This window comes from Carlito syrichta, unplaced genomic scaffold, assembly GCF_000164805.1.
Source record: "Carlito syrichta isolate Samal-C Ts95f unplaced genomic scaffold, Tarsius_syrichta-2.0.1 Scaffold307179, whole genome shotgun sequence".
NCBI classification, from domain to species: Eukaryota; Metazoa; Chordata; class Mammalia; order Primates; family Tarsiidae; genus Carlito; species Carlito syrichta.
This window is the reverse complement of record NW_007251275.1, coordinates 156616-170180: the sequence shown is the minus strand read 5'-3', so window position 1 is coordinate 170180 and position 13565 is coordinate 156616. Positions and strand designations below refer to the sequence as shown.

The 13565-nt window shown below is 51.8% G+C and overlaps 1 protein-coding gene across 6 annotated transcripts in view; it reads right to left on the bottom strand.

The window, feature by feature from the left end:
* Positions 1-13565, bottom strand: part of DGKA (diacylglycerol kinase alpha) — a 26206-nt gene that overhangs the window by 11601 nt on the left and 1040 nt on the right. Inside the window, exons 1-18 of one of the 6 annotated variants that reach the window (XM_021715522.1) lie at positions 13474-13538; positions 9443-9547; positions 8375-8519; positions 7917-7990; positions 7452-7584; positions 7124-7198; positions 6622-6671; positions 6202-6276; positions 5886-6005; positions 5661-5775; positions 3075-3163; positions 2851-2970; positions 2552-2650; positions 2231-2314; positions 1933-2006; positions 1704-1778; positions 611-696; positions 428-517 (exon numbers count right to left, since the gene is read on the bottom strand). In XM_021715522.1, coding sequence (XP_021571197.1) covers positions 428-517; positions 611-696; positions 1704-1778; positions 1933-2006; positions 2231-2314; positions 2552-2650; positions 2851-2970; positions 3075-3163; positions 5661-5775; positions 5886-6005; positions 6202-6276; positions 6622-6671; positions 7124-7198; positions 7452-7584; positions 7917-7990; positions 8375-8438 — 1423 coding nt within the window. In that variant the 5' untranslated portion in view covers positions 8439-8519; positions 9443-9547; positions 13474-13538. Of the gene's footprint in view, positions 1-427; positions 518-610; positions 697-1703; positions 1779-1932; positions 2007-2230; positions 2315-2551; positions 2651-2850; positions 2971-3074; positions 3164-5660; positions 5776-5885; positions 6006-6201; positions 6277-6621; positions 6672-7123; positions 7199-7437; positions 7585-7916; positions 7991-8374; positions 8560-8966; positions 9093-9442; positions 9548-13473; positions 13559-13565 lie in introns of those variants that run through there. The other 5 variants (XM_008064019.2, XM_021715521.1, XM_008064018.2 and 2 more) reach the window with 5 other exon arrangements.

Here is a 13565-nt window from a genome sequence, read left to right as displayed (position 1 = left end):
CAGGTCGAGGCTGCGGTGGCCGGGAGCGGCCACTGCACTCCCGTCTGGGCGACAGAGTGAGACTCCAACTCAAAAAAATAAAAATAAAAATAAACAAACAAATAAATAAATAAATAAATGAGCCAGACATAGTAATGCATACCTGTAGTTCCAGCTACTTGGAAGGCGGAGGCTCAGACGATCCTTCCACATCAGTCTTCCAAGTAGATGGAACTACAGGTGCACCCCACCATGCCCAGCTAATTTTTTTACAAGCTTCTTCCGAAGTTCTGTTATTCTTGGACACCTGACTTTAGTACCCACGCATCTGCGGCTCTCTTCTTCCCCAACCCTCTCTCTACCCCGGACACCTAGATTCTTCCTGTGTGCCATTCCCTTCCTACCCAAATCCTTCCAGCCCCCAGGAAAGCAAGTGCTAACCACTTACCTCCTCCCCATCTTAGGCAACGAGCCAGATCGTTTCCAGTGCCCAGGGGCAGCACAGCAACAGGAGGCACAACTGGCAAGTTGGCTTTGTCTGGGAGAGGGGCAGGAGAAGAGAAAAACGGAGGGAGTTAGCTTTGCAAGACCACTGCCCCATCCCCTCCCGTGAGCCTCTCCCTGCACTGACCAATGGTCTCTAGAATCCAGCCTACTGTACCATCTCCACCACACACCAAAATCCGGCTATTGGGAACATCCTTGAAGAATTTGAACCTGAGACAAACGGAGAGAGAGAGGAGGTCAAGAAGGATAACAAGAATGAAGATACCCACTCCTGGGCAGACAGATGATTTCTTGTCTTCCATTCCTGAGTGTCCTCTTGCCCTTTGTCAAGCCTTCAGTTTCTATTAGGGGCAGGGAAAAGGACAATGGAGAAAGCTCTAGTCGCTCCTCAGTGGTTAGAGAAAATCTGATATTTTCATCCTTCTGCTTCTTTTTTTTTTTTTTTTTTTTGAGTCAGGGTCTCACTCTGTTGCCCAGGCAGGAATGCGGTGGCACAATCCCGGCTCACCAGAGCTTCAACCTTCTGGGCGCAGGTGATCCTTCCGCCTCAGCCTCCAGAGTAGCTGGGACTACAGGCACACATCACACCTGGTTATTTCTTTAAAACTTTTTGTAAGCCGGGCTCGGTGGCTCAGCCTGTAATCCCGCGCCTTTGGGAGGCTGAGGTGAGTGGACTGCCTGAGCCCGCGGGTTCAAGACCCGCCTGGGCAACTTGGCGAGACCTCATCTCTACAATAAATAAAAAATTAGCGTGGTAGCGCGCGCCTGTAGTTCCAGTTACTTAGAAGGCTGAGATGGAAGGATCGCTGTAGCCCCCAGCAGGTCAAGGCTGCGGTGGCCAGGAGCGGCCACTGCACTCCAGTCTGGGCGACAGAGTGAGACTCCAACTCAAAAAACAAACAAACAAAAACTTTTTGTAGAGATGAGGTCTTGCTCTGTTGCCCAGGCTGGTCTCGAACCCATGGGCTAGGCAATCCTCCCACCTTGGCCTCCTAAAGTGTTGGGATTACAGGCATGAGCCATTGCGCCCAGTCACCTTCAGCCTTCGAGAGGACAAAGATGGGTCAGAGAGCTCAGAAGATGGGATACCTAGTGACCCTGGGGAAAGATATAATCTGAATTCTGGCCTCATGGGGTCCTCTAGCTGCCCTCTCCCAACACACACTCTTTCCTGAGCTCTCAGACACACCGAAACACCGATACAGCACAAATCTCACCCTGTCTCAGGACCATCCTTGAGGAGGTTGAACACCTGTCGAGGGTTTAGGATATACTGGAATTTCCAGAGCACCCTGTGTGAGAAGGGAGAAAGGAAAGCTCATGGCAGAGGAGAGGGGAGGGAAATATTCTGTACCCCAACCTCTTGTCCTCATCTAGGCAGGCCCCTCCAGACACACACATTCTCTCCCTCCCTCTCCACCTTAGAAGACCCGGGATCTCTCTCACCTCTGCCCCTGCTTCCCGCCACTCTTAGGATTGACAAAGACTAGAAGTGGGTGGGTGTTAGCAACAGGGTCAATCTGCATTGGGGGAAGAAAATAAGGATAAAGTAAGCAGGATTTTTGTCAGAGTCTTGTGGGCCCTGACGTTTTCCCCCCTCCTTCCTCTTCAACAGCCCCTTCCCTTACAGGGTGGAGTTTCTAGAAAGCCAGTATCACCTCCAAGGTTTCCCCATTTCATTCCCTCCAAGGGCTCCAGGGAAAACCTGGCCCCACCATAAAGCCCAAGACCCTCAGCCCTGTACCCGCAGAGCCTCAGAGGTGCTCAAATTTAAATCATCCATCATCTTCTGGCTTGTTTTGCTACTTTTACGATCCTGTCCAGAGGCCTGAGAGGAAAGGAAAGCAGAGGGAAGGAGAGATGGATTTAAGCGTGAATCCGTACATACATGGTCTGACTTGAATCCTAAAAGTGTGGGCTGTCTCTTCTAAACAGTATTCTGTGTGAGTGTGTGACTGTGTGTGTGTGTGTGTGTGTGTGTGTGTGTGTGTGTGTGTGTGAAATCCAGGAGGCATTCCTGCCCCGCCCCACCCCCACCACACACAGCTGCTGCCCTGGGTCTCACCAGGACACTGGGATAGATGGAAGACGGAGGCAGGATGTGATCCCGGAGAAGCCCACAGTCACACTCATTGCCCACGGCCTGCAGGCAGTCATCGTGGATCTGAAAGTCAAGGCCGGCACAGAGAGGTCATGGAGGGACCCTGCCACCTCTCAACCTTGGGGGACTGGAAAGAGAGCTCCCAAGGGGGAGCACGGGCAACGGTGGCTGCTGGGGAGCTGTGGCCAGGAGGGCTGCGGGGAGGAGAGGGCAGCTCCAGGGGGTGCCCGAGACACAGCCTGTTGGGTGGCTCCCAAACTGACCTCCAGGTGGCACCATACGCAATGCAGCCCGGTGAGACTGTGGTAGATCCGGATCTTTTTCTGACAGCGGTCGCAGCGCCCTGACGCGCAGCCTCCTCGCACCCACACATGCGATTGGACCTTGGGGAGAGGGGCAGTTCCTTGTGTGGGAGGGTCTGAGCAGGGCCGATGGGAGGGAGGGGCTGAGGGCAGGGCCAGGGCCAGGATGGGGGTAGGTCACTCACACCAATGTCCTTCCGAGACTTGGCATAGGTGCTGACTTCACAAGCCTGGGCCTTCATGGCACACTGGTCGTGAACAGTGTACTTACAGACTGAGGGAGAGGGAAGAAGGTCAGAGCTTCAGCTGTGGCTCCTCCCCCCCATTCCTCCTTGCCTGGGGCTGAGGCAGGATCAGACCTATGACACCTTGCTGTGAGGATGTGACAGATAACTAAAGTTGGAGGGGGAGGGCTCACCTCCGAAACCCCTGCCTTTTCCTCACCTTTCCACGTAAAGGAGCAACTCCTATCTCATGCCTGGCCCCACACCATCCATGTGCCGTGCCAGGCGGGAACTGAGCTGGGCGGTACAAGGGAGGCCCCACTATAACTTTTTTTTTTTTGAGTTGGAGTTTCACTCAGTCGCCCAGGCTGGAGGGCAGTGGCCACCCCAACGCTGAACTGCTGGGCTCCAGCGATCCTTCCACCTCAGCCTTCCAAGGAGCTGGAACTGCAGGCACACACTACCATGCCCGGCTAATTTTTTGATTTATTGTAGAGATGAGGTCTCGCCAAGTTGCCCAGGCGGGTCTCGAACCCGCAGGCTCAGGCAATCCATTCATCCACTCACCTTGGCCTCCCAAAGTGCTGGCATTACATGCTGAGCCACCAAGCCCAGCCTTTTCTTTTTCTTTTTGAGTCAGAGTCCCACGCTGTTGCCCAGGCTGGAGAGCAGTGGCATGCTCACAATCACTGCAGCCATGATCTTCTGGACTCAGGTGATCCTTCCGCCTCAGCCTTCCAAACAGCTGGAACTACAGGCATGTGCCACCATGCCCGGCTAATTTTTCTTGATTTATTGTAGAGACGAAGTCTCGCTAAGTTGCCCAGGATGGTCTCGAACCTATGGGCTCAGGAAATCCTCTCACCTCGGCCTTCCAAAGTGCTGGATTTATAGGCATGAACTACCACGCCGGGCCTGGGTATAACATTAATAATAATAACAGGGCTGGGCTCGGTGGCTCAGCCTGTAATCCCACACCTTTGGGAGGCTGAGGTGAGTGGATTGCCCTAGCCCGCGGGTTCGAGACCCGCCTGGGCAGCAAGACCTCATCTCTACAATAAATAAAAAAAAAAAATCAGCTGGGCGTGGTAGCGAATTCCGGCTACTTGGAAGGCTGAGGCGGAAGGATCGCCGGAGCCCGGCAGGTTGAGGCTGCAGTGGCCGGGAGCGGCCACTGCACTCCAGTCCGGGCGACAGAGAGACTCCAACTTAAAAAAATAATAAAAAATAAATAATAATAATAGGATGGGAGCAGTAGCTCAAGCCTGTAATCCCAGTGCTTTGGGAGGCCGAGGAGAGAGGACTGCCTGAGCTCAGGGGTTCAAGACCAGCCTGGGCAACTTGGCGAGACCTCATCTCTACAATAAGTCAAGAAAAATTAGCCGGGCGTGATAGTGTGTGCCTGTAGTTTCAGCTACTTGAAAGGCTGAGGCAGAAGGACTGCTTAGCCCAGCAGATTGAGGCTGCGGAGGCCACAAGAATGCCACTGCATTCCAGCAGCCTGGGTGACAGAGTGAGACTCAAACTCAAAAAAAAAAAAAAATAATAATAATAGATGACTGGGCACGGGGGCTTATGCCTGTAATCCCAGCACTTGAGGAGATGGGAGAATTGCTTGAGCTCAGGAGTTCAAGACCAGCCTGGGCAACACAGCAAAACCTCATTTCTGCTATAAATATATATATAATAATAGCTCATTTAAATTGTATTTTATTGTATGTGCATGCATCATATGAAGCACTTTTCTTGTAGCAACTTATTTAATCCTCACAATTACTTAATTTTGAGGAAACTAAGGCCTAAAGAAGTTATGTGGGCTTGGCATGGTGGCTCATGCCTATAATTCCAGCACTTTGGGAGGCTGAGACAGGAGGATTGCTTGAGCCCAGGAGTTCGAGACTAGTCTGGGCAACATAGCGAGACCTTGTCTCTTCAAAAAAATTAAAAAAAATTAGCTGGGTATAGTGGCGCATACCTGTAGTCCCAGCTACTTGGGAGGCTGAAGGGGGCGGATCCCTTCAGCCCAGGAGTTTGAGGCTAGGTTTGTGCCACTGTACTCCAGTCTGGGCAACAGAGTGAGACTCTGATTAAAAAAAAAAAAAAAAAAAGGAAGTAACCGGGCTTGGTGGCTCAGCCTGTAATCCCGCGCCTTTGGGAGGCTGAGGTGAGTAGATTGCCTGAGCCCGCGGGTTCAAGACCTGCCTGGGCAGACAAGACCTCATCTCTACAATCAAAAAATCAGCCGGGCGTGGTAGCTTGCACCTATAATTCCGGCTATGCGGAAGGTTGAAGCGGAAGGATTGCCAGAGCCCAGCAGGTCGAGGCTGCGGTGGCCGGGAGCGGCCACTGTACTCCAGTCTGGGTTACAGAGTGAGACTCCAACTCAAAAAAAAAAAAAAGGAAGTAATGTGGCTTTCCCAAGGTCACATAACTAATCAGTGGTAAAGGCCAGGATTCCAACCAAGGTCTCTCTAAATTCAGAGTGCTGTGTCCCCACTGACAGCTGGGTTGCCCCCTTCTCCCACACTCCCCGGTCCCGTCACTCACGATTACAGCTCAGCCCCTGTTTGCCAAGACCAATGCTCAACTCGCACAGGTTGCAGTAGACTGGTCGGGGGAACCTCTTGGGTCTCCACATATGCTGCCCATCGTCCTTCAGAGTCTGCGAGGGCACAGAAGATGCTAGAAGCGTCTAGGCCCTTAGAGGGCCAACCCTGGCAAGCACACTCAAGGCAGCTGTCTTACCCGTCCTCGCCAGTCTCTCCTACTCACCATCTCTAGACCCAGCAGCACCAGCAGTGGCACGGTGGTGGCCCCGGCCCGGAGCCACTCAGCTAGGGAGACAGAGCCACTGCCATCATAGTCAATCTCCTTCATCATCTCCTGAAAAATCTGAGTGTGGAATGGAAAGGGACTTTTGGTGTGAGTGGCTCCTTATACCTGACACCTCTCCCCTGTCTCTCAGGACACCCAGCCCAGCCACCCTGGCCAAGGGAACCAGGCCGCCTGTCAGACACAGGGTAAAGCAGATGTAGGACTCACCGGGGAAGAAAGGACAAGAAGGAACACGCAAGAAGGGCTGCCTTACCGGCCTCAGCTCAGACACATCCCAGTCGAGATATTCAGCCACTCGCATCATCTGTAGGATGATTTTCTCCACTTCCTGGGCAAAGAGGGTAAGAGCCTCAGCCATGTCCCCCTCACTACCACCACCTGAACTCTTCTTCAAAAGTCAGGGTTCCTGGGTTCCACCCTCACACCCACCTTTCAGTCTCGTGGGCCTCTGCCAAGTAAATGAAGGTGTTTGTATGTTTGCAAGGCAGCCCCCAGTTCAGGTCTCCAGCCTGCTCTTTAAGGGGTCAAGTGATTGGGACCTACTCCCAAATTTATTCCTAGAGCACTCATCCTCTCTCCCTAGCCTCCTCTGCTTCTGAAGACCCTGGAAGAGCTTGGGCAGACAGACAAATGGACACATATTCCCTTGCCCAACACAGGTTCCCCAACTCACTGAGCTGTCCAGAATCCCATTTCTGTCCGTGTCGTACAGCTTGAAGGTGACTGCGGGTGTTTAGGGGGCCAGGGTCAGTTTGTGAGAAATACCCAAAGACATCATACCAGAAAACAGGTGAAACAAAGAGACAGAGAGAGTTTTTGGGTGAAGAGCCTAGAGCTTGGGATGGGACTAAGAAAGGAGGCAAAAAGGGAGGGAGAACAGGTATGGATTCCACCCTCAGTGAACCTGACAGAGGAGAGAGCACACACTCCATTCCCCAAGAAAACACCAGGCCACCTACATGGGAATGTACATGATACGGGAATGGGAGTGACTACAGTGGATGGCACTGGGCATAAGCAGTCTGGGGGAAGACAGGAAATGGACTCATTCTCTGGCCCCACCTTTGTCTGGCTCTGTCAGCCTTTAGGAATCCTGAGAGAATGAGGGAAGGGAGGCTAGGGGAACACCTCTCTCTCCTATCACCTCCCCCGCTCAGTTCAAAATGGCAACTCACATTCTAGCTTGTCTTCTGGCCGGCCACCTTCCAGAAGGGAAAAGTAGCAGGAGACGTCACTGAGACACACCACATCTGGTTACCAAAAAGCATAGCAGATCAGAGGTCAGGACTCCCTCTGCCCTGGCCTCGTCTCCTTCGTGTGTTCCACCTCTCGCCTTTAACTTTCCTCCCTCTGGCTCCCAGTCTCAGCATGACCACCCTCCACCCCCCCCCCCCCCCCCCCCACCTGCACAACATGTGACTCAGATCACCTCGCAACCCCAAACCCACACTAATTTGACTTTTCTTCCGGATGCCCAGTCCAGTCCTACCTGCTCGACCGTACCTTTTGTCACAGTCTCGTTTAAGCCATGATCAGTCTGGAAAGATTGAAACAGTGCCAGGCTTAAGCGTCTGGGAACATCATCCACTTCCAGATAGATTTTCAGGAATTGCTGGAATCCCTCATACCCAATGGCCTACGATGACAGTGAGCATTACCCTGGGAGTCTGCAGGGTGGGAGTTGGGGACTGAAGAATTGGGAGTAGGGGGAGAGAGATGATAAGGGCTGAGCTGAGACACTTCTGAGGCAGAAACATAGTTTCTTGGGCCAAGTCCTGAGATAACAGAATCTCTTGTTTTGTCCTAAAGCAATAGCTACAGTGACGATGGACACTGGGGTATCTCAAGGCGGGGACAGCAATGGGGGGGGGCCTAGAATAATCCCTGAAAGTTGGGGATCCTGATGGAGTAGCAAAAACAGAAACGGGAAGAGTTGGGCAAGGAGAGTTTCTCCCAGCTGCCACTCACATCTCCTTGGAGATACTGGGCCATCTCACCATCCTCGAAGAGCTTGAGAACAACACTGACCTTTTTGGTGGAGTCTAGGGTGTGAAGAGTGAGGAGAAGAACATCAGATCTGCTCAGCTCTCCCTGCCTTCCCTCAGAGTCCCACCCGGACATCAGCAGGAAAAAAGATTCAAATGAGATGAAGAAGAAATTTCAAGAGGAAAAGACAAAGGGAAAAACATTTCTGGCCCTCCAAAGTGGTACTGCCCTTCATCCCTCTTCTCTGAGAGCTGGTGCAAGAGACAGGTGGGCAGACAGCTGAGATCTCAGGCATCACCCCACCTCCCAGTCAAGGACATAACTGAGGGGCAGAGGGGCTCAAGGGCCCTGGGGAAACTGCGAGGCGGGGAGCTGGGGCGAGAGGAGGGGGATTCTCTAGGTAGCTTCTCCAGACCTGAAGGGCTGGGAGGAAGACTTACATTCCAGGTATTTTTGCAGCTGGGCAAAATCACTGGGGCTTATGAGGCCCCTCTCCTTGGCCATCTGTCTGTTTTTCCTAAGGATGGCCACAAAGGCGGCTTGGTAGAAGTGCCTGAGACGCTTGGACTTCTTCAGAGGGTAGTCCTGGAGGAAGATGGCAGGAGCTGGCAGCGGGAAGAGCCAGCTGTCTGCGTGCCTTTTCTTCTGTCTGTTCCATCCAGTCTCTACTCGCACTATTATTCTGTTCTTTCCTCATCTCTGAGTCCCTCCCTAATTATCTCCCTTTCCCTGTGTCCCTCTCCCCCATGTCTCTGCTTCCCCTGACAGCGTCTGTTCTGTCTGTTTCTCTCACTCATCTTTAACTTTCTCTTACTTTCTGGATCCTTCTTCTCTCTGACTTCTCCCGCAGTCTGTCCTGATTCTCCTCCCCTCCCTCACCCCCCAGCCCCCTCCCCTGCTTTCCCAGTCTACACATGCTTCTGGAGTGTGTCCCTCGCCCGTTGCTGCACTTTCTCCTGCCACCCCCAGTCCCTGCAGTCTGTCCCCAGCCTGTGCTGCTCGCAGTCCGGCCCTCTGCTGGGTGGTTCTCACTGCCTTAGCACGCCTTCCCGGGCACGACCCCATCTCGCTCCGCCTCCGGTCCCGTCCCGGCAGCCCGGCTCAGCCGCCCGCTCCCCGAGCCACCCACGCCCCGCAACGACCGCTAGTGCCTCTGACGCGCGACACGGAACCAGCTCTGGCCGAGTCCCTGGCCCCGGCCCCGCCTCGCCGGCATTCGGAGCTCGGCTTTGGGGAAGGGCGGACAGGGCGCGGGTGGGGAGGAGGCCCCGGGCACCCGCCTGGTTTCCCAGTCCCGGGAAGGTGGAGCTGAGTGCAGGAGTCCCGGAGTCTCGGCGGGATCTTCCTTCCTTCCTGCTAGGTTAGCAGTGTCTGGGGAGCCCCAATTTTTGGTTAATGGACCTGGGGACCAAGGAGGAGCCAGCCGGCCCGTGGATCCTGCCAAGGACCAAGTCCCAGAGGGTGACTGGCCTTGATTCAATGACAACAACAACAATAATTTAGTTTACATTAGAATAATACAGTAGGGTTTGGAGTCAAAAAGTACTAGGGTCAATCATACCTGGCTTCCATTCTTAGCTCTGATATCACTGTGTGTCATGGGCAAGTTACATCTGTAAAATGGGGAGAATGATAACCTTTCTTTCACAGTTGTGAGGCTTAAGTAAAATAATATATGAGTTGGGCATGGTGGCTCACGCCTGTAATCCTAGCACTTTGAGAGGCTGAGGCAGAAGAATCACTTGAAGCCAGGTGTTTGAGATGAGCCTGGGCAACATAGCAAGATCCAGTCTGTACAAAAAATGGAAAAAACTAGCTGAGTGTTGTAGTGCATGCCAGTTAATCCCAGCTATTCTGAAGGCTGGGGTAGCAAGATCCTTCAAGCCCAGGAGTTCAAGGCTACGTTGAGCTATGATTGCGCCAGTGCACTCCAGCCTGGGTGACAGAGCAAAGCCCTGTCTCAAAAGAAAAGTGCCTAGTATAACGCCTGGCATACAGGAGGCCTACAAGAAATGGTAGCTGTTATTGTATTAACAATTAGAATCGGGCCTGGTGCGGTGGCTCAAGCCTGTAATCCCAGCACTTTGGGAGGCCGAGATGAGAGGACTGCCTGAGCTCATGGGTTCGATACCAGCCTGGGCAGCTTGGTGATACCTCGTCCCTACAATAAATCAAAAAATTAGCCGGGTGTGATGGCACACGCCTGTAGTTCCAACTACTTGGAAGGCTGAGGCAGAAGGATAGCCTGAACCCAGCAGGTTGAGGCTGCAGTGGCCGTGACTGTGCCAGTGCACTCCAGCCTGGGTGACAGAGACTCTGACTCAAAAAACAAAAACAAACAAACAAAAAACCCAATTAGAATCAAATCAAATCCTCTGAGACAGAAATTTATTGGCATAGCCACTCCACAGATGAAGAGTGGGTGGAGGTCAGAGAAGCTGGAACTTCGTAAGGCAGTTGATATGTGGAAAACCTGAGGCACCAGCTTAAGCACCGAATGGTAGGGCCACTGCCCGTCACTCTGTCCTCCTCTTGTTCCACTCTCCCCTTCACACACTGTCATCTAGTCGTACTGTCCTCCTTTCTGTTCCTCCAGCATGCCAAGTTTTTCCATATCAAGGCCGTAAGACTTGCTGTTCTTTCTGCCTGGGACATCCTTCCCAGCATGTAGTGGGTGCTCAATGTCGATCATACAAATAGTTGTGTAAAGCTGGGTAGTCATATTTTGGGACTATTAATCCAAATATAACCAGGCACAATGGCTCACGCCTGTAATCCCAGTACTTTGGGAAGCTCGGTTGGGAGGATCACTCGAACCTAGGAGTTTGAGACCAGCTTAAGAAACATAGTGAGAATATGTCTCTACAAACAACAAAAAACAAAATCAGCTGGGTATGGTGGTGTAAGCCTGTAGACCTGGCTGCTAGGGAGGCTGAGATGGGATCACCTGAGCCCGGGAGGTCAAGGCTAAGCTCTGAGCATTCCACTGTATTCCAGTCGTGGAAACAGAATGAGACTCCAACTAAAATAAATAAATAAATAATCCAAATATGGCTAAATGATGATGCCAGAGGTTCATCTGATAGTCAGGGGAATATGAGATAGTTTGGAGCTTATGTACTAGGTGCTAAATAAATATTTGTTAAATGAATGAATGCTGCTGAAAAGTAATTATTGCACATTCCATCAAACACTCTGACCTCCACCCACTCATTGAGGGCTTGTTGGGTCAGGCTCAGGGAGGCAGTTAGAGCCTACAAGAATAGCCCAGCCCCTTTCCTTTCTGATGGTGCAAGAACCTTCTCTGCAACCTCTGCCCTTGGGACATCTCTGCTGCCCACCTCTAAGCAGTATAGCATTCCTGTTCCAGCAGCCCTCTGGGAACATGTAGAAGAGAGTTCTGGGACACTAGAGAAAGGACTCTGCCCATCCGGCCCTTTTCAATGACTATAATTCAACTAGTTAATGCATAACAGTCTTCTAGCTAATAGTCTTCTAGCTAATTAGCCTCTCTATTACCCCTGGGGATTCTAAGATGACTCCAAGTTTCTAGGAAATGGAGTATGAGAGAGAAAGTGACAGGGACAAGAGCAAACCCGGGACAATGAAGAGAAGACAGGGCACTTCTCGTCTGCCTCTCTTTTTACAATGAACCAACTCTTTCTTGCCCCTTCGTGGCTCTTCAGGTCTTAAACCTGGATAAGTAGTAAACAGTAGAGGTTAAGAGAAGGGACTTTCAAATTAGGCAGGCATGGATTAGAATCCTAGCTCTCGAATGAGCCACTTAATTTCCCTGAACCTCAGTTTTCTCATCAGTAAAATGGGTACCTAGAGAAGTCAGTCAGAATGTGGGCATTAAATAAGATGATATATGCAATGTACTTAGCAAACAGCCTAGCACAGAGTAAGAACTCAATAAACATTTGCTATGATCATTATTATAATTAGGGTAGTACCTAGAGAAACACTTCTGGAGTTTAGGGCAAATGATAGTTTTGAATCAGGAAAGCATCCATTTCAGGACTGCCAGCATCAGTGAAGCCCAGCTGCACACCTTTCTTGCTTGTTATATATGTCAAGCACAAACATATAGTATCAGGATTCTGAACTTTGCCCTGGGAGGATGATAAGGTGACTAGAAACCAGACTGTGAGGGTTCAAGGACATCCCTGGGCTGGAAGCTTGGAATAAGGGTTCCTGGGATCTTTTCAGTTGTCCTCCTGACTTTTCTCACTGAAAACCTGGCTTCCCCTGGAGCTGAAGGGCAGCAAACTACAGGATCCCAGGGCCTTAAAGACCTGGAACAATCCCAATTCTGTCCTCCAGCTCCATCCCAACCCTGAGGCTATAACCTGGGCCAGTCCAGGCGAATGCCAGGGCCAGGAGGGTGGGGTCTGCTGCCTGCTAGCTATTTGTGACTCACCCTTCCCTTCCCTCCTCTGGTTTCCCTGCCCCGCCCCTAAAGACTTGGGGTGAGAAAGAAAGAAACTGACTTGGAGGCAGAGAATCTTAGAACATCCTCAGAGCTGAGAGTCATCAACCCTCATATTTTAAAGAGGAGGAAACTGAGAAACAGAGAGAGACAGACTCTTTCAGGGTCACATTCAGACTCTAGACACCCTGTCGTTAGTTCATTGTACTGTCTTAGGGCCTGTTGTTCTCCAGGTCTAATTTTAAACATCAATACTAAATTTTCTGGTAACCAAGAGATAAACATTATTTCCAAAACCAGTGCTAATATTTAAAGTTTCCTTTTTCACTTTAGCATTCGCCGCACACATTCCCAGTCATATACGCTGGCCATTTCTGAAGAATTTGCTATGTCCCCAAACATTCAGGCTACCCCAGCAAACACCCCAAGGGGCAGGCACTCCTAGTTTGAGGGCCCAAGCCTGAGTACATGGACTCCTGAATCCCTTAATCACGCCAGGGACTGTATCCTCCTCTTCTCTCCCAGAACTGAAGGTCTGCTCTTCCCTGCTCATCTAGTTAGTGGCCCCTGAGAAGGAATCCCTTGGCTTGAAGACTCAAAACTCACTAAGCCGCCACCAACATTGAACCACTAAGACTGAAGGTTGTGGTGCTGCCTGGTTAGGGGGTAGTGTGTGTGTGGAAGGTGTCATTGCGTACTACAGGAGGAAGTTACAAGGTTGGCATGGTTGGGGGATGTGGGCTTGCATGTTCTGAGGTTGGATGCCCTATAATAATTGCATATGTTCCTCAGCAAAGCTCATTTCTCCTATTTAAAGGAGAAAAGTGGGATTCAGACTCTGGTATTTTCAGAAACTTCCCCGTGACAGGTGGGGAAAGGATGGGGGTGGGGAATTGGGGACCAGGAGGCCAAACCAGAACCCTTCTCCACCTGTGCGGCGCTGTGGAGGTTCCGAAAGGGACTTTCCTCCGAGTGGGGTCCTAGGATCCCCCTGTCGCCATCCCTCCGAGGAAGCGGGAGGGATGGAGGGGAACGTCTGGAGAAGCGCCCGGGTCTGGCCCAGCTCTCCGCAGCCCCCCGCGTCCCGGCGCAAACCCTTCTGGCCACCCGCTCCAGCTGTCACGCTTCCTCCTTCCCAGCCCAGCAGCCCCGAGCCCAGCCCGTGGGTGTCCCTCCCGCGCCCCCAGTCCTGCTCCTGC